Here is a 21060-nt window from a genome sequence, read left to right on the forward strand (position 1 = left end):
ATACAGATTTTTAGATGGAGTATTATAGGACACAGAAGAGGGCCCCAAACTGAGATGGACAGAGGTGAAGCAGAGCCTGAGTAGGCTCTCCCCAAAAGGTGACCCCTGAGGTCAGTGCTGAAAATGAGCAGGAATTATTCAAGGAACGGACGGTGGAAACAGCATCCCAGCAGGGAGAGTAGCGCAGCATGGGCACAGACATGGCACCATAGAGCAGCGATAAGTCTTCAGGATGCTCACCGTGGCTGGAGGAGGGTGGATGCAGAGGGAAGGGGAGCGAGAAAAGGCAGAACAGTCTTGGGACAGGATGTGCTCAGCCATAGACGGCAGGGCTGTGCTGGGGGTGGGGGCAGAGTCCCACAGGAGAGAATCATGGGGCCACTTCTGGTATTCTGATGTAATGTGACCCTACCTCCCTGCCATGCTCAGAGCACACACCCTGAGCAGGCAGTCCTGGAGACCCAAGCAGAGCCACACGGGCCCAGGAAAGACAACCAGATGGCATGGTTGGGGTGCAGGGCATAGTTGCAAGGGGAACTACCCAGGGTGGGAGGATATCTTTTGTTCCAATTTTAAAGGAGCTAAAGGGCTCAGAAAGAACAATCGTGGGGGCATGTGGACCAAGAGATAGAGACTTCTCTGCAGCATCAGACCGCCCTGGGGCCGGGTGGGCGTGGGGGCGTGGATGACCAGCAGAGGGTGCTGAGCAGGAGGACCCTACCACCTGCCCCTGCAGTCATGGGAGGGGCCTGCACCTCTTGGGGCTCAGCCCCCAGCCTACTCTCAGGCTGGGGGAGATGTGCAGCCCTCCTTTTCCGGTCAGTAAAAGACAGGAGTGCACTTGTCCTTCACAGCCCAAAAACTGCACACTGACGCTTCTGTAAATGGAAGCTCTTTGCACAATATGTCTGTAATGCGCTCTAAGTGAGCATGAAAGAGTGAGCTGACAGTTTTGGGTCACCGTCGCCATCCCCGGGGGTAGATGCAGGCAGTGTGACATGGGAAGGCTGAAGAGGAGGTGGGGGAATGGGGCGCGGGGTGTGCGTGTGTGTGTGTGTTTCATGCCACCAGGATGAAGGCCAGACCGTTCCCTTCCGGATGCAGGGAAGATGGCGACAGGAGAGTGGGACAATGATGGGACAGAAGGGAACCCAGCCTCCTCTTCTCCATTGGGAAGGCTTTGGGAAAGTGAGCGAGGATGCCGATGTACAGCTGAGGGTGGACCTGCCGGGGTTTCGAAGGAAATGAGATAAAATTACAAATTGAGACACAGAAAAGAGGAGAAGAATGAGGACGGGGATCAGAGGCGTAGCGGCAGCTGAGTCACCCCGAGCCTTTCTGATGGAGATACAGATGGTCCAGGAAGTGGGGATGTGAAGCCTACAGGGTGCACCTGCCATGAGTCACTTAGCGGGTCATTTCCTCAAGGCCAGAGCCCAGAGCACCTGGAGTGAGCTTCCTCCTACTACTACTGGGGGCCCCCCACACTCATGCCTTCTCTGTTGAACCCTCCAGCTCCACTGGGCAACCTGGAGCCCAGAAGTAGGCTCTGACAACACAGAACTTTGCCAACCCCAGCTCCCCCAGGAGGGCAGGACGATACCCTGCACCCCGATACTCTAGGTTCTGTGCTGGTCCAGGCTCAGAGGGTAAAGGGACCATGATGGGGCAATAATGCCAATGTGTGCCTGAAGCCATGCTGATGCCGACCCAACCCCCCTGGTGCTGAGCCTACCCTGCGTGTGGATGCTGGTTTAGAGGTAGCCAGTCTCCCCCGGGACAGCGGGACTTATTCCTACCTGGGACCCCAACCTGACACCCAATTGTACCATTAGATGGGCTCCCCAGGTCCTGATCCCAACTCAGCCTCCCTCACCTGCCAGCCTCTGTGGAGGCTCCCGCAGGCCTCCCAGTGATGCACAGGTGTGGGTCCAAATTGGTTCCACCTCCCTGCTTTGGCTCCCACTTCTGTCACGTGGCACATCATCCTCCCTTCCAGGTTGTGTCACCCATAGACCTCCTGGATCCTCATCTGCATCACTGTTAGAACTATTGATCTGACGGTGCTAAGAGAGGTCAGATTCACTTTATGTGAGCAATTTTCGAGATCACCTCCACCTTGTACATTGGGAATTCTCCCCATAGGAGGTCAGTTCATGAGACACAGGGACCATGGCTGTGCAGCTGCCAAGCTTGGTGAGGAGAGAGGGAGCTAACGGGAGGGAGGCCGAATAGGAGAGTGGTAAGTACCCCCCTTCAGAGTGAGGCATGTTTGCTGGAATTCTGCCTCTAACATGGACAGCTGTAAGACTCTTGAACAGTCCTCTTAGGGATGAGAACAACTTCTTGAGAGCTACTTAAATAAGCTCTCATCAGGAGACAGGGTGACCTACCGTGCACGCAGCCTGACTGAGCACTGTGTAGAGTTGACTCCCCCTTGGTCCTTGTGTCATCCCTGGGAACTAGGGGTTATTCCCATTTTACAGATGGGGGGAGTTGGGCTCAGAGAGAGGAGATGTGAACGAGATCCCATGATGACTCAACACTGGAGCCAGTATTCGGACCTTGGTCTGGACATCTCCAAAGCCCACATTTCTTTCCCCACCACACACAGCCCTTCCTCTTTGTCTCTCGTGACCATATTAGGAGGAAACGTCAAGTATAATTCCTGAATCTTGAGCTTGAGAAAGTCAGGCCAAGAAGTGCAGCAAATATAGTACACATGACAGATCTGGTGGGAAGATAAAAAATGTCAAGTTTTGAAACCATGAATTATTTTCCTTCTGTTTCCTCAAATCAGAACAAGCCCATCTGCGTGTGGTTTTCCTAAGGCAATATGCTGAGAACAAGGTTCGTCCAGGTCTGTCCCACTTCCTTAAGCCTCCCATGACACTATCTGAAGATGCACAGAAAGCACAAGGGATAGAAAAATGGTGACTGCCTTGTAGTAGATTTCATAAGCCCAGGCAAGACCTTGAACCCTATTCCTAAATACCCAGCCTGGCTGCAGATACCTCTCCTTAAATTTCTTTTCTTATTAATTGTTAAGTGATAAGAAAACATGCCTTCATTCCTCAATCAGAAAAATCGAGCTTGTTAAGAAATTCCCCAGGACAACATGTTCTAAATTTCTTACTAAGGTGTGCATGACTGATATTAGGGAGAGGAAGAGGATGCGGGTTCAGCACCTTATATACATTTTCCCATTCATCTTCATACTAACCACGCAGGGTCTGTGCTGTTATCATGGCCCCCATCTTTCAGACGAGGCTCAACCTGATGGAATATGTTTTTGTAATCAGTGACTACTACAATCCAAAGAACATTCATCTGGGCAAACACAGACACATTCGTGGAAGAGCTAGAGTTCGAACTAAGGCAGTTGAACTCCAGAGCCTGCAAATACTGGAGCAATGATAGACTCCTTAGAGAAAATGAGATCCACTGTTCCCATTTCATCGATATAGAACATGAGTCCCCGACTAAAAGACATGCCTTGAAAGTGTTTACATAATACGTTAGAGTCTTTGTTCTTGTCTGCTTAGGCTCTTATTTACTCACACTTCCAATGACACATCTTTTCTTAAGTGCTCTGAGAACTAACTACCTGAAGTGGACACCTTTAGTTATTCTGCCTAGATCCTCTTTTCCAGGTGGGGGCACCCATCTCCCAAGTGCTGTGAATGCTGGTTGCTAATGGCTCACAGCTGCAACCCTCTCAGGTGAATTGCCCTTGACTGATGGGAGCCAAATGACCACAGTGGACTGAGAGGTGATTCCCAGGCTGTGCCCCCTACAGGGGCATTGCATAGCCAATGAGTGACTGACGTGAGAGTATATAAGCCCAGGCCCCTTACTTTATGATGGGACCATAGCTCTCCAGAGCTCCTCGTGAGATCAGGCTAAAATCAGGTCTCCAGCTAAAAACAAAACATCCTTTCTTAGCTTATTTTCCTTTGCCCTATTTTTACTTCTCTCAGTTTCCTTTTCCTTAAATACACTCCTTCAATAAGTCACTTGCACAAGAAGCATCCCTGCCTCAGGCTCTGCTGCTAGGGAACCCATCCTAAGATACTGTCTAAGGAAGAAGGGGGGACATCGCACAGGCAAGTCATTGAGAGTGGACACTGAAGTCTTTGCCTCGAAATTGTGCTCTGGATATTGTACTACGATGTGTTATAGGGTCTCAAAATAAGACCTCCATGTTGTTTAAACTCAGAGGGGCCTTAAAGACATCTGGTCAAGCCTTTCATTTCAGAGATGGGATGGCCAACACCCAGTGAGGAGAAGCAACTTACCCAGCTCACACAGACTTGGAACTCAGATCAATTCCCACAAATAATAGTACAGTCAGACCAAAGACAAGCCACATTCCTATTCTACTATGGAATGTATATCACCAGCTCCAGTGGAGCTGGGAGAACTTCTCTGTGGTGGAAGAAGGTGGGGTTGGTGCTCAGAGGTTTGACGAGATCTGATCTGGCTATTCTCTCTCTTTTTTTAAAAAAAATAAATTTTATTTATTTATTTATGTGGCTGCAATGGGTCTCCATTGCTGCGTGCGGGCTTTCTCTAGTTGTGGCAAGTGGGGGCTACTCTTCATTGTGGTGCCTGGGCTTCTCATTGTGGTGGCTTCTCATGTTGAGGAGCACAGGCTCTAGGTACGCGGGCTCAGTAGTTGTGGTGTGGGCTCTAGGGAGCATGGGCTTTAGTCGTTGCGGCACGCGGGCTCAGAAGCTGTGCTCTAGAGCACAGGCTCAGTAGTTGTGGCACACAGGCTTAGCTGCTCCATGGCATGTGGGATCTTCCTGGACTAGGGCTCAAACCCGTGTCCCCTGCATTGGCAGGCGGATTCTTAACCACTGCACCACCAGGGAAATCCCTGGCTATTCTCTTGTCTATAAACCATTGCTCATAGAATGAAAGCCATGCTCCTTGGCCCAACATTTAGGTACAGTAAGTCCCCTAAATACGAACAAGTTCAGAGTGCAATTGTAAGTCCAATTTGTTCCTAAGTCCAACAAAGTTAGCCTAGGTACCCAACTAACACAATCAGCTATATAGTACTGTACTGTAATAGGTTTATAATACTTTTCACACAATAATACATAAAAAATAAATGCAAAAAAATGAAGAAAACATTTTTAATCTTACAGTACAGTACCTTGAAAAGTACAGTAGTACCAGCTACATCACCGCTGCTTTTACGCTTGCTTCTGGACATCCTGGGCTTGAAATAAAGATACTGTACTACTGTACTCTATGCAGTTCTGTACAGTAAAGAACACAAAAGCACAACCACTTGTAGAGGATGCACACACGTGACAATGTACACCAGACACATGAACTAACTTACATGATTGGACATGCAAACGCACGTCTGCATCTTTGAAAGTTTGCAACTTGAAGGTTTGTATGTAGGTGACTTACTGTACTTTCACACAGTAATGCCCTTGAGCCTTTGTGCTTCACATCCCATGCTCCCCAAGACACTCTGAGTTTCATGTGCCCCTCATCTTTCCCTAAGCCCAAGCACGTTGTGCTATTGCTGGTCCATACTAGAATATATGTAGAATTACAAAATAAAATACAAATGCCCAGTAAAATATGAATTTCAGTTAAACAACAAATATGTTCTGGGATAAGTATATCCCAGATATTTCATGGGACATAATTATACAAAAAAAGTATCTATCTAATCTGACATACTGTTTACTCCTTTTGCCTGAAATCCTCTGCCCTACAGAGTCTTGGGATGGGGGGAACCTCCTCATCCTCCAAAACCAGATCAAAATGAACTTTTTATGGACAGCTTTCTCTAATTTCGGAGATAGTCACTGTCTCCTCAGGGGCACAGTGCCCTGGGTTCTGCTCAGTTAGAGTACCACTGTTAGTGGTATAATATGTTATCAGGAATGGCTTCAATGCTGGGATCACCAGGAACCACATGGAAAGGAGGGGTCTGTACTTTCCTTCACACATTTATTCATGCACACATTCATTCATTCCATAACATGTACTCAGCACCTTCTCCATGTCCAGCACATGTCGGGTGCAGGGTTCACACGTCAGTAAATAAGACAGTTATATTGTCTGGCATGGTAGGGCTTACAGCCCCATGGATCAGGAAGGTATTGGACAATAAATGAATAACTGATTTTAAGTTATGATCAGTCCTACAGAGGAATTTCAATACTAGGCACTTCAATAAGGACATGGGCATTCATCCCAGGGTCACAAGGATGGTTCAACATACGCAAATCAATCAATGTGATATACCACATCAACAAAAGAAAAGGTAAAAATGACATGATCATCTCAATAGATGTAGAAAAAGCATTTGATAAAATTCAACATCCATTTATGATAAAAACACAAAAGTAGGTAGAGGAAACATATCTCAATGTAATAAAAGCTATTTATGACAAACCCACAGCCAATGTAATACTCAACAGTGTAAAGATGAAAGCCTTCCCACTAAAATCTGGAACAAGACAAGGATGCCCACTCTCACCACTTCTCCTCAACATAGTATTGGAAGTCCTAGCCACAGCAATCAGACAAGAAAAAGAAAAGGTACCCAAATTGGAAGGGAAGAGGTAAAATTGTTACTATATGCAGATTATATAGAAAACCCTAAGGACGCCACACAAAAACTACTAGAACTGATAAATGAATTCAGCAAGGTAGCAGGATACAAGATTAATGTACAGAAATCAGTTGCATTTCTTTACACTAACAAAGACATAGCAGAAAGGGAATGTACACAAACAATCCCTTTTTTTAAAATAGATCTTTATTGGAGTATAATTGCTTCACAATACTGTGTTAGTTTCTGTTGTACACCAAAGAGAATCAGCCATATGTATACATATATCCCCATATCCCCTCCCTCTTGAGCCTCCCTCCCAGCCTCCCTATCCCACCCCTCTAGGTCATCGCAAAGCACCGAGCTGATCTCCCTGTGCTATGCTGCTGCTTCCCACTAGCTAACTATTTTACATTCGGTAGTGTATATATGTCGATGCTACTCTCACTTCGCCCCAGCTTCCCTCTCCCACCCCGTGTCCTCAAGTCCGTTCTCTATGTCTACATCTTTATTCCTACCTTGCAAGTAGGTTCATCAGTACCATTTTTTTTTTTTTTAGATTCCATACATATGTGTTAGCATATGGTATTTGTTTTTCTCTTTCTGACTTACTTCACTCTGTATGACAGACTCTAGGTCCACTCTAGGTCTAGGTCCACCTCACTGCAAATAACTCAATTTTGTTTCTTCTTATGGCTGAGTAATATTCCATTGCATATATGTGCCACATCTTCTTTGTCCATTCATCTGTCAATGGACATTTAGGTTGCTTCCATGTCCTGGCTATTGTAAATAGTGCTGCAATGAACATTGTGGTACATGTCTCTTTTTGAAATATGGTTTTCTCAGGGTATATGCCCAGTAGTGGGATTGCAGGGTCATATGGTAGTTCTATTTTTAGTTTTTTGAGGAACCTCCATACTGTTCTCCATAGTGGTTGTATCAATTTACATTCCCACCAACAGTGCAGGAGGGTTCCCTTTTCACCACACCCTTTCCAGCGTTTATTGTTTCTAGATTTTTTGATAATGGCCATTCTGACTGGTGCGAGGTGATACCTCATTGTAGTTTTGATCTGCATTTCTCTAATAATTAGTGATGTGGAGCATCTTTTCATGTGCCTCTTGGCCATCTGTATGTCTTCCTTGGTGAAAAGTCTATTTAGGTCTTCTGCCCATTTTTAAGTTGGATTGTTTGTTTTTTTTGATACTGAACTCCATGAGCTGTTTGTATATTTTGGAGATTAATCCTTTGTTGTTTCATTTGCAAATATTTTCTCCCATTCTGAGGGTTGTCTTTTTGTCTTGTTTACGGTTTCCTTTGCTGTGCAAAAGCTTTTAAGTTTAATTAAGCCCATTTATTTATTTTTGGTTTTATTTTCATTACTTTAGGAGGTGGGTCAAAAAAGGTCTTGCTGTGGTTTATGTCAAAGAGTGTTTTTCCTATATTTTCCTCTAAGAGTTTTATAGTGTCTGGTCTTACATTTAGGTCTTTAATCCATTTGGAGTTTATTTTTGTATATGGTGTTAGGTAGTGTTCTAATTTCATTCTTTTACATGATGTAGCTGTCCAGTTTTCCCAGCACCACTTATTGAAGAGGCTGTCTTTTCTCTAATGTATGTTCTTGCCTCCTTTGTCGTAAATTAGGTGACCATATGTGTGTACGTTTATCTCTGGGCATTCTATCCTGTACCACTGATCTATATTTCTGTTTTTGTGCCACTACCGTACTGTCTTGATTACTGTAGCTTTGTAGTATAGTTTGAAGTCAGGGAGCCTGATTCCTCCAACTCCATTTTTCTTTCTCAGGATTGCTTGGCTATTCGGGGTCTTTTGTGTTTCCATACAAATTGTAAAATTTTTTGTTCTAATTCTGTGAAGAATGCCATTGGCAGTTTGATAGGGATTGCACTGAATCTGTAAATTGCTTTGGGTAGTATAGTCATTTTCACAATACTGATTCTTCCAATCCAAGAACATAGTATATTTCTCCATCTGTTTATGTCATCTTTGATTTCCTTCATCAGTGTTTTATAGTTTTCTGAGTACAAGTCTTTTGCCTCCTTAGGGAGGTTTATTCCTAGGTATTTTATTCTTTTTGTTGCAATGGTAAATGGGAGTGTTTCCTTAATTTGTCTTTCTGATTTTTCATTGTTGGTGTATAGGAGTGCCAGAGACTTCTGTGCATTAATTTTGTATCCTGCAACCTTACCAAATTAATTGATTAGTTCTAGCAGTTTTCTGGTGGCATCTTTAGGATTTTCTATGTATAGTATCATGTCATCTGCAAACAGTGACAGTTTTACTTCTTCTTTTCCAATTTGTATTCCTTTTATTTCTTTTTCTTCCCTGATTGCTGTGGCTAGGACTTCCAAAACTATGTTGAATAAGAGTGGCGAGAGTGGACATCCTTGTCTTTTTCCTGATCTTACTGGAAATGCTTTCAGTTTTTCACCATTGAGTACGATGCTTGCTGTGGGTTTGTCATATACGGCCTTTATTATGTTGAGGTAGGTTCCCTCTATGCCCATTTTCTGGAGAGGGATGGGTGTTCTCATCAAAAAAATTTAGGAATAAACCTCACCAAGGAAGTGAAAGACTTACATGCTGAGAACTACAAAACATTAAGGGAAACTGAAGATGATTCAAAGAAATGTAAAGATATCCCATGCTCTTGGATTGGAAGAATTAATAGTGTTGAAATGGCCATACTACCCTACCCAAAGCAATCTACAGATTTAATGCAATCCCTATCAAATTACCCATGACATTTTTTATAGAACTAGAACAAATAATCCTAAAATTCATATGGAACCATAAAAGACCCAGAATTGCCAGAGCAATCCTGAGGAAAAAAAAACAAAGCAGGGCACATAACCCTCCCAGACTTCAGACAATACTACAAAGCTACAGTAATCAAAACAGCATGGTTTTGGCACAAAAACAGACAAACGGATCAATGGAACAGAATACAGGCCCAGAAATAAACCTACACACCAATGACCATTAATCTTCAACAAAAGGGGCAAGAATATACAATGGGGAAAAGACAGTCTCTTAAGCAAGTGGTATTGGACAGCCACATGTAAATCAATGCAGTTAGAACACACACTCACACCATGCCAAAAATAAAGTCAAAATGGCTTAAAAAAAAAAAAAAAAGGCTTAAAGACTTAAATATAGGACAAGACACCATAAAACTCCTAGAAGAGAACATAGGCAAAACATTCTCTGACATAAATCATACCAATGTTTTCTTAGGTCTGACTCCAAAGGCAATAGAAATAAAAGCAAAAATAAACAAATGGGACTAAATCAATTTTACAAGCTTTTACACAGCAAAGGAAACCATAAACAGAATGAAAAGACAACCCACAAGCCGGGAGAAAATATTTGCAAATGATGTGACCGATAAGGGCTTAATTTCCAAAATATACAAACAGCTCATACAATTCAATAACAAAAAAACAAACAACCCAATAGAAAAATGGGCAGAAGACCTAAATAGACATTTCTCCAAATTAGACATACAGATGGGCAGCAGGAACATGAAAAGATGCTCATCGTCGCTAATAATTAGAGAAATGCAAGTCAAAACTACAATGAGGTACCACCTCACACCAGTCAGAATGCCCATCATTAAAAAGTCATCATTAAAAAGTCTACAAATAATAAATGCTGGAGAGGGTGTGGAGAAAAGGGAACCCTCTTGCACTGTTGGTGGGAATGTAAATTGATACAGCCACTATGGAGAACAGTATGGAGATTCCTCAAAAAACTAAAAATAGAGCTGCCATATGATCCAGCAATTCCACTCCTGGACATGTAATGAGACAAAATGATAATTCAAAAAGATACATGCACCCCTATGTTAATAGCAGCACTATTTACAATAGCCAAGACATGAAACAACCTAAATGTCCATTGATAGATGAATGGATAAAGAAGATGTGGTATATATATATACACACACAAACACACACACACACACACACACACACACACACAATGGAATATTACTCGGCCATAAAAAAGAATGAAATAACGCCATTTGCAGCAATATGGATGGACCTAGAGGTTATCATACTAAGCGAAGTAAGTCAAAGAGAAAGACAAATACCATATGATATCACTTATATGTGGAATCTAAAATACAACACAAATGAACATATCTATGAAACAGACTCACAGACTTGTTGCCAAGGGGGGTGGGGGTGGGGGAGGGAAAGATTGGGAGTTTGGGATTGGCAGATGCAAACTATTATATACAGAATGGATTAAAAAAACAAGGTCCTACTGTATAGCAGAGGGAACTATAGTCAATATCCTGTGATAAACCGTAATGGAAAAGAATATGAAAAAGAATACACACACACACACAACACACATATATATAACTGAGTCACTTTGCTGTACAGCAGAAATTAACACTGTAAATCAACTATATGTCAATAAAATTTAAGAAAAAATAAAGACATGGATAGTAGCTAGACTGGTCATGGAAAGCCTTTTAAGGATGTAACATTGTTAACTAGAACCTGAGAAATAAGAAGTAGCCAGTTGTAGGAAGAGTGAGGAAAGGGGGTTTCAATAAGAAAGAACTGCCTGTGAGGAGGGCCTGAGGCCAGGAAAAGCTTGTCATGTGTGAACCTGTTAGAAGAACTGAGTAGACAAGAGGGGCAAGAAGCATAAGTGCAGAGCCGTACGCTGGGGACAGATCATACAGGACATTACCAACCACGTTAAGGAGGTTATTTGAAGTAAAGTAGGAGGCTGTTAATGGGTCTTAAGCAGAGCAGTGACACAATCTGATTCAGGTATTTGAAAGATCACACTACTGTGAGCCTCTTTCGTCTCCCAACCCCCAACGTTCACACTGAATGCACTTAATAAACATTTGATGAATAAATGAGTCTGTTCCCTTATTTGACCCTTGCTTTCCCTATCTGTAACAGGACCTTTGGACTTCCATCTGACACTGTTCCATCCAGGAAGAATGGTGTCCCACTGTTTACATGCCCCCACTGTAAAGAAAGTTATCAGAGAGATATTTTAAACTCTCAGAACCCCCATCCTCACTGGAAGGGGCTTTGGTCTAAAGAAGAGCTGAAATATAACTTAGGAAACTTTACCAAGTAGTATTTTGGCTTTTAAATTAAATATCAGCACTGGATTTCCACTGGGAATCTGGCCCAGGCTTCTGGAACGCAAGATCTGATCAACAACACAGGTCAGGATGGGGCACAGGATGGGGCACAAGAGAAACTACCTTCAGCACCCGGGGGGATGGCTTTGCATCATCATAAAGGAGAAAGTGATGGAGGAAAGAACGATGCTGTCCACACTCCCTTCCCCACAGTCTAGCCTCTTCATCCAGGGAAGACCCAGCGCTGAGGATCTTACAGGCATCTTCTGTCGAGGACCTAACCCATAGGCACCAAGATATTAACTCCCAAAGCTGGGGGAAGAAAAGAAGGAAGGGGTTGGGGGAATCTCCTTTCCTGCTTTTTTCTTCTTGGCTGGGATTTTTTGAACCTCAAATAAAGTCCATATCCCTTATCTCAGGACGCTAGGGTCTCCAAAATTTCCCCTAATATATTTAAAGTTTGAAAGCCTATTGGTCCCCTTCTCTTTCCCAGCCCACCTCACCCCCAACATACCTTACATTGCAATCAAACCTAAATACCGTTTGCTCAAAAACTCTCTCCCCATTTTTATTTTCAGCTCCCAAATGTCAAAATTCTTAGCACCCACCCTAGGCCTCAAGGTCTTCTGGCCCACCCTACTCTTCCTCTGCACCAGCGGGAAGGGAAGGTCCATCCCCTGCCCTGAGCACCCGCTGCCCTGCATCTAGACCTTTCTCACATCCTGGCTGTTGTCCACCACATGCTAAGGTCAATTACATCCCACCATAGCGATCAGCTCCTTTAAGAGCCAGGATTACCAGTTCTCCCTCTTTGAATGCCCCGCAGGGTCAACCTCCATTATTGGAAGAAGGGGAGAAAAGAGGCAGAGAGCAATACTAACTAGCATCTCATCTCATTTTTATTTGTTTATATAAATTTATTTATTTATTTATTGGCTGCATTGGGTCTTCGTTGCTGCACACAGGCTTTCTCTAGTTGTGGTGAGCTGGGGCTACTCTTCGTTGAAGTGCACGGGCTTCTCATCACGGTGGCTTCTCTTGTTGCGGAGCATGGGCTCTAGGAGCACGGGCTCTAGAGCGCAGGCTCAGTAGTTGTGGCGCACAGGCTTAGTTGCTCCACGGCATGTGGGATCTTCCCGGACCAGGGCTCAAACCCGTGTTCCCTGCATTGGCCAGCGGGTTCTTAACCACTGCGCCACCAGGGAAGTCCCTCATCTCATTTTTACAACAACCCTGCATGATGATTCTACTATCCACAATTTTCAGATGAGAAAACTGAGGCTCACAGAGGTTAAGCAAAAACCCCAATCCCCTAGGTCCTAAGCGTCCAAGCCCATCTAATTCTAATACTGGTGTCTCCCCAGCCCCCATTCAAGGCCGCCCAAACAAAGCTACTTCGCTTTTTAAGACTATCTGCCTCCCTTTCCCATCTGTTACACACTCTTCTCCTGCACTTACTGCAAAGATCATTTGTACCACATCTCACAGCTCTCCCCCAGCCCTTCCCTGAAATCTGGCATTTCATGGGAGTGAGCTAGCTAAGCCTCCTGCCAACACTACAGGACTGTAGGGACTGTTTGGTTTCCAAGGGACCAGCTTGGACCAGAAGCACCAGAGTGTCGTACATCTGCCACAAGAGTGATGAGACATTTTGGTCTTCACTTGTTTGCAGATCTCATCTGGAACATTTCTCAGAGAAAGCAAATGTTATAGTCACCAGCAAAAAAAAAATCATTTTACCCCACTCTGCAGGTCAGAAGTGGTTACCGAGAGCAAGAAGTCTCCTTCTAGTTGACTACTGCCAAAAAATAAAGTCTCCTTTGCAAAGGCTGAGAGACTTTTTGTGATCAGGCCCCTGGTCTCTTCTCCCTGCTGTTCCAGCCCACCCACAGACGGGCTCTGACCACACAGAGGGCTGAGACTGCCCCCATCCCAGGACCTTAACATGAAATGAAGGCTACACTCCTGGTGGTGGTCTTTCCTCTACCTAGAATCTATTCCTGTCTATGTTTCCTTGTGAGCTTCTTCTCAACCTCTAAAATGTATCTCACCAACAACCCTCTCCTGCACCTTCTCTGAATCCCTGTGACTTTGTTAGCAGCATGAATCACTTTCAAAAGTGATGAGAACACAGCCCCTTGTACACGCCTCTAACCGTCATTCATACAACAGCTATATGTGCCTCACCTGCTTTGTACCAGGCGCTGTGTCCGGCCCTGGGGATACAGCAACGGATCAAAGAAATTAAACCCCTTTCTTCATGGGATTTACGATTCCCTCATCATGTGAGGCTCCTCCAGTGCACTGTCTGTGTCTCCAGCAAAGAACACTTAATTCCCATCTCTGTTTCTCCAGGACAAAGCATGGCGCCCAGCACTCGGTAGACATTCAACCGTTGTCTTTATGTTCAACTGGGGAAGACACACGTCATGACTAACGCTCACCAGGAAGTCAGGATGCCTGGCTCTGCCCCCGAACAACCTGCATGATCTGAGACCAAAACCAGTTCCCATTCTCAGAAATAATTCCCTTGCTGAAATTGAGAGCCAGGGAGGAGATGCTCTCAGGGGTTACTTAGGGCAATATGCTTCAAATGAGCTAGAAAATCCACAGTGTGTTTTTCACAGGAGAGAGAAACAAAATAAAAAGCTCTGGGCAGATCCTAACTGGATTTGGAGTCAGAATTACCAGGAAGTCTCAAGATCTTAGTCAGTTCCTTCTGATCCTAAGCCCAGGGCCTGCGGGCAACCTGACAGCCCATCTTCAAATCAATCCCACTGATGTTGTTCTGAAACAAGGCCACTTCCCAACAGACCACAGTGCGGAGGTGCTTGTTGGGGTTTCCTGCCATCCTGTGTGGCAGATACAGACACAGGTCTGTATCTCTAGGCAGAAGGGTGTATGAGGCATGTCCAGAAGGTTTGGCCCTTTCTGTGTTAATAGTGTGACAGCGACCTTTCTTCCTGACACAAAATAGTTCTACACCTGGTGTGAAGGAGAACTTGAAACCTCACCAATCCATCCTCCAGATGCAGAAAGTTTCTCTCACAAAATAGGGGGGGAGACAGAGGCATTTTGGTGGATTTTATGAACAGAATGGGGAAAACCCCTTAGGTTCTTTTTTCATCACCTAGAAATGTCAGTCATTGTGACCTAAAGACGGTTAATGACCGGAGGAATAGAACCATTTCATGCCTATGTCTTAGGTCTTTGTATGGAAAGCCTCCTTTCAAGGTTGAAAAGAGGAAGAATGTCCAAGTGGGGAGGAGTGATTGGACCTCCCAGCGTGAAACCCATCCCCTGATAATCACCCTCAAGAGACTTCTCACCACCTCCTGCTGCCAAGTCTACACTGGCCTCCGGGGGCGCTGTTTCCCCTGTAAACTTGCTAGCCCCAGTGTGGGCACAGGACCCTGCCCTTCATTCTTTGTGCCACAACTGAAACCAGAGCTGGAACCTCCAACTCAGATTGATTAAAGACCTAGGAAAAACAAACGGGAAATCAACTCAGAGGATTGTGTAAAAGTTGAAAATCAGATCACTTGACTTAGCAGATTTGACTTCATCTCTGGACTCTGGGGCATCTCCATTCTAGCAGTGGGCTGGCCTCCATGAAATCACACCACCCAGGAGCCCACAGCCTGAGGTTTGTCCTCTCGGCATTCCAGGCACAAGAGAATGAGCCTCAGAAAAAAAGGCAGGAAAGCGTTCCCCTGTGCTGTCAAAGTCTTGCTTAGCAAGATCCAGTTTTCTAAGGAACAGAATCTCCTGTAGAAGGGACCTCAGTCCTACTTTATGGCCTCAGGGTTGATCAGGTGAAGATTTAGCCCAATAAGGCCAACATCCTCCTTCCTGACAAGTGATAGATTCGTGTGGTTTCAGAAGAGCTGTGGTTTGCTGTTTGTATATCCAACTGCTTGATGGACGTTTCTTCCAGCTCCTCAAAGTCAACTCATGATCACCTTCCTCCTGGATCCCCAGACTGCTCCTGCTCTCACATCCCCCATTTCAGACCAGCACCAGACACCCCGCAGGCAAACACACAAGCTCTCTGCATTCTTCCCCTCAACCTTGCCATGCCCGCTCTTCACCAAGCCCTGGTGACATTATCCTGACAAGTCCCAGCTGTCCTTACGGTCAAGCTCCACAGTTGTGTCCTCTTTCAGACCACTGTCTCCTCTTCCCCAAATTGCTTAACATCCTCCTAACCGGTCCTCTTTACCCTGGATCCCTCCTTTACCAAGCACATGGCTCTTGTGATACAGTTCCCTGAAAATCAGCTCAAGTCTTATTATTCCTCTGCCTCAAAACCTCCAGAAGCTTCCCATTGCCATAAAAACAAGGATTGTATTCTCAAGGGTTTTACCGAGTGTTCCACAGGCTAAGTATAATACAAAAAGAGATTTTCTGAAAAATACCTCTGGGAAACTAGATTAATACACTTGAAAAATGTGTTTAAATGCAGGACTTCTCAGTGCTTTTGATAAGATATTGATAAGTAAATTGATAAGTGTATTGAAGTTCCATGGGTGTAATGTATTGGGCAACATTCCAAAAATTATTTTATCAACACGTATTTTAAAGGTATTCTGTGGTACTGTATTTAAAAATTCTTGTGTGTAATATGAAGCACAAAGCCTATATTCTGGCATTTAATGTACTGTGTAATTTAACTCCACTTTTGTTACTTCAATTTCATCCACGAACAATGCTTAGCTTATTGGGTTTTTAATTATAAAATAAATGCATGATTTTTTTATGAAGTTAAATAAGAAACTTTGTAAAGAATTTAAAGTTTATTTTTCTTCAAACTAGTGCCTTAAGATAACAAAATGATACCATTTTTATCATTCTGTTTCTCTCTTTTGCTATGCTTATAGACACAGAGACAAAGATATACAGGCTTCCTTATTCTTTTTCTTCTTTTTTCTTTTCACTAAAATAATCATAATATTTCATACATTATTCTGCAGCTTCTTTTTATGTCATTGACAGTGTTTTCCTGGACATCTTTCCAGATTAATGCACATTGATCTTTATCATTCACTGAAGTAGCTTTGTGATCCACTACAGCACAAATGCACCAAAGCACCACAGTTTCTTCAATCGTTCCCCTATTAATGGGTTGCTAGCATTCTAGTTGTTTCCAGGGTATTTATTTTTATTTTTTGTTTGTTTAACACATGCAATGCTACAATAAACATTCATAATTCAATACTTTCATTTTATTTCTGAAGGATTAGTGTCCCAAAAGTTGACCAAAGTCATTTTTTTTTTTTAACCAAAAACTCCTATTATTCACTTTTAGTAGCTCTGGGTGAGATGAAAACCTACTGAAACGGTCAAGGGTAGATTCTAAACCCCTGGCTGGTGCCCATTATTCTAAATGCCATATAAAATGACCTTCTGCCCTTTTGAAGTCAACTCTTAGGATGCCATTCTGGGCACAGTGGGCAGATGGTCAGCCTCCTGGTTCATCACAGGACGCTGGTCCCCAACCACCTCCTTCCTGCCTTTACTCAGGCTCCACGATGATCCCCTCCTGAGCTGGGTCTCAGGGACGCCTTCATTTAGAGAAGAACCGAAAGACATCGACCATACGACCACAGCAGGAGACGATACATAGGAGCATATGACTCAGAGACAGCCGTGCCCACAAAGCCCACGAGGAGGACTCAGGAGGGAGCAGAGCTGACATGGGGACGGGGGCTGCTCCCATCATCTAGAGAGACTGTGCATTGCACACGTGCACTCTGCCCGGAAACTGAATTCCAGTGGACGCCGTTCAGGGGAGTCAGTTCTGGGAGACATCAACCTTCCTTCCTCTCCTCCTCACCGTCTCTCCCCTTTGAAACCCATCCTGCTGACCAAGCTGCAAGTGATCCTACAAGTTACTCACACATTTTGTTCTCTTGGCCTCAGTTTCATCAACCACAAAATGGACATCATAGTAACATCTCATAGGGATGTGAAGATTTAATAAGTATAATTTATTTCCCTTCAAATCAGTGCCCAGATGTAGACAGATATAGATATAAATATAGATATAGATATTATACATGTAAAGTGCTTAAAACAGTGGCCCACAGCAATCTCCCAGGAAGCCTTACTGGAATGCTCCAGCCCGAGACACCACGGACCACTCTTTGTTCCCTACACATGGCATGATGCCAAACCCCGGCACCTTTGCCCATGTCCCTGCCTCCCCTCAGAGTGGCCCTCCCCCAGCCCAATGCCTGCTTGCCCAAGTCCTTCTCCTCTTCAAAAGCTCACTTCAAGTGGTACCCCCCATTATAGAGCCTTTCAGGATTCTCATCTATTCTCCAACACCCGCAAAGCTTTCACTCTCCCATCTCGTTTTATAACAGCTCTCCTCCTTAGTCCAGTCATTTTCTGCCTTGCATTACAGTCATGTCTATGCCCTTGACTTTCTCTCAGTTGGATGGCAAGTTCCTTGACAGCATGGTTGAAATCCTTCCATTCCCTTTGCTGTCTGCCACAGTGACGGACGCACAGTGACGCCAAACACATACCGGCCAAGTGAATGTTGTCACCTTCGAAACCCTCTGCAGTGACAATGTCTCTGCCCATCTTTGAACTCCATCCCATTGTTGCATAAAAACTGAGGTGTCCTCTCAATGGGTAGAAGGATGGGTAGGCCCACTGCACACTGGGGTCCACTGCAGTGCCTTGCGGAAGGCAGGATCGCCACAGCGTCACGAGAAGTGTGGGGCTCTGGCTGGGTAATGGCGTGGATGCAGGGACTGGTCATGCTGGCTCAGGGGGCATCTGAAGCTAGAGCCCTCCTACGGGCACGTGTCCACACACCTCACCAATTTGTCATCACCTGTGCCAGAGCCCAAATTTTAATTTGAAGTGCAGTGTCTGACCCAACTGAAATGGAATACAGGGAAGGTCGAATCCTATTAAGTCATCAGACCATAAAGCAGAAAGGTATAAAGCTGACAAACTGCTTCTCCCAGAGGCAGCAGCTGTGAGACACTCAGCAAGGCTGGGCTCTGACCCAGCAAAGGGCCAACAGATGGTCCCTCCTTCTTCCCACAGCCTGGTCTCAAGGTGCAACATCCTTTCCCAGTCGAGGGGGCTTAAGTGTTTAATGAGTGAGTGTTTAGCACGGTTCCTTGTATTTTATTCAAATAGAACCTGGGTGTACCAGGTCAGGTCAGGCTACAGGATAGTAAGTCCACAGTAACTCCTTGAAAAAGGATTTCTGCTGGTTGTGCACCAAGTTACAATTGCACAAGTCCCAGCATCCTGCCCTTTCCCTCCCAGATAGTCCTGGGAGGAGCTGAGGGTGGCAATCATATGTTCCTGAGTTCTCGTGGCTCCACCGGAACATGCACTCTACTCCTTTTTTATGCTCTGTCAGCCACCAAAGTGATTGTGTCCAGGAGGGGGTAGGTTGAGGAGGGAGGAAAATAGTGCGCACATTTTATCTACATTATCCCACAGAATTCTCCCTATAACCATGTAATGTCGGTATTATGGTCCCCATTGTAAAAATGAACAAAGAGAGGTCCAGCAAGGATAGTTACTTATCCAAGGTCAAGCAGCTAGTACAAAGTTAAGTTGGATACAAGGTTGAATCTTCCTGATTAAAGACAACTTTTAGTCCATCACACAACACACTTTTCTTGCTGCCTCCAAAGCCCCTACTCTAGTCCACAATTGCCTTCCTGAAATATAAAAAGCAGCAACCTCCCTCTAAAAGGTGTGCTTTACTTGTTCTTAAGTTTCCGTTCCATTCTAGGACTTTTCAATGGACTTTACAACTTTCTAGAAACACCCTGCTAAGAGTTCTGTAAACAAAGCTATGCTGCTGGTCTCTGGCCTCAGTATTCCTCCAGGGCACCTGCCCATTTGACCCAGATAGTTCTTGCCCTTAGACTCACTGCTGTGCTGGTGCCCACCCCCCACCCACCTCAGCTCTTAAACGTGGCTCCCAGTTCTCAATGCAGACCCCTCGGTCTGATGGGCTACTAGGAAAAGCTTTATCCTCTGAACTGCAACCGTTCTTGCTCAAATAGAATTTTGAAACGGGACTCAGAGACCGTAGGTAAGGGACACTTTTTCCTTCTACTTAAGCACGCTAGTGAACCTCTGTAAGTCTCAGTTTCCTCACCTGTCAAAGGGATAGTAATTGTTCCTCTTTCCTTGGATATAAAATGTCAGTCCTGTCCTATGCATCTAAAGTGCTCAGAGTAGCAACTAGCACAGAATGAAAGCTCAATAGACGTCAGCCCCACCCTCCTCCTCATCAGCCACTCTGCCTGGTCCCGAATCACCAATGTTGACAGGACCTGCACACCCCACCTCTGGCTACAGTGGAAGATAAAGGGGTTGGCTGAGGAGGTGGGCGCTTACAGAGAACAGAGCAGCCCTGGGTTCTTCACATATTTCTGAGAAGCTGCAATTTCCTTCTCACCTGGACCAAAGGAATAACCCAACATCTGCTGGGTGACTCGCTGCTGTTCTCCTAAATGCCTCCTGACTCCAGCCCGCTCACATCAAAAAAGACTCATGAACCCAACTCTTCCACACTGGGGTTCAGATCTTTCTAGGGAGTCTATATTCCTCATGCAAAGGCTCTCATGGCAACCCATCCCGCTAGCTCTCCAAACACTGGAATCCATCGGGTTGGGAAAACTTTTTTTTTTTTTTCCCTCAAATAACGTAGAGACAGAACTAGGGCCACCACTCTACTGACTGGGTCTTCCTCCCCTCCTGCTTCCTCAGCTGCAGTTAGTTATAACCACTGGCAACTGCATCCATCCTTACATCCATACTCATTAACTGGTTATTTGAATAGATTGTTTAACTCTACCCAGGAGATTGCAAATCCTGACTTCTTTCAGGAGCATATCTTAATTTTCAAAGCATAAACTTAATAATAAAGAACAGTATTATAAGTATTACAAATAAATCCAAAGCAGATCCCAGAATTACAATGGAAGTATTTGCATAGTGCCGTGGAAGCACAGGGGAGGGTTAGCGCCATTCTCTCTGAAAGAAGACTAACCTGATGCCATTCTACTCTTGGAACATGCCTCCCTCCTTCAAGTTGTGGCTCAGACTTCAGCTCCTTCGGGAAGCCATTCCAATGAACAATTTAAACTTTCAGAAAAATACAGCAAATTCCAAGGACTGAAAACTGGGTTCCATCTAAACTTCCTCCTGACAGGTTGGGGAATACAGTTTGATCTGGGAAGTAACTAGATTTGGAATCTGCTGAGCCACACAAAAATAGGTGTTTCCCAGAAGTTCTCTTGAACATGAGGAAGAGGAGGAATCTAGGAAACTCTTC

The 21060-nt window shown here is 44.6% G+C and overlaps 2 protein-coding genes across 9 annotated transcripts in view; one reads left to right on the forward strand and one right to left on the reverse strand.

The window, feature by feature from the left end:
- LOC309649474 (uncharacterized protein) overlaps positions 1-21060 on the forward strand; it is a 130198-nt gene that overhangs the window by 82305 nt on the left and 26833 nt on the right. For 2 of the 7 annotated variants that reach the window (XR_014257123.1, XM_082439529.1), the window contains one exon: positions 99-4657. The exons of 2 other annotated variants lie outside the window; for them this stretch is intronic. Coding sequence is in view for 1 of the 5 variants with exons in the window: in XM_082439529.1 (XP_082295655.1) it covers positions 99-182 (84 nt within the window). In the remaining 4 variants the exon portion in view is untranslated. Of the gene's footprint in view, positions 1-98; positions 4658-21060 lie in introns of those variants that run through there. 3 more of the 7 variants (XR_014257122.1, XR_014257124.1, XR_014257121.1) reach the window with 3 other exon arrangements.
- The window catches only part of LOC309649477 (uncharacterized protein), a 664470-nt gene that overhangs the window by 41464 nt on the left and 601946 nt on the right, over positions 1-21060 (reverse strand). The gene's annotated exons all lie outside the window — the stretch shown is intronic.

This window comes from Balaenoptera physalus, assembly GCF_965194825.1.
Source record: "Balaenoptera physalus genome assembly, chromosome: 19".
Taxonomy (NCBI): domain Eukaryota; kingdom Metazoa; phylum Chordata; class Mammalia; order Artiodactyla; family Balaenopteridae; genus Balaenoptera; species Balaenoptera physalus.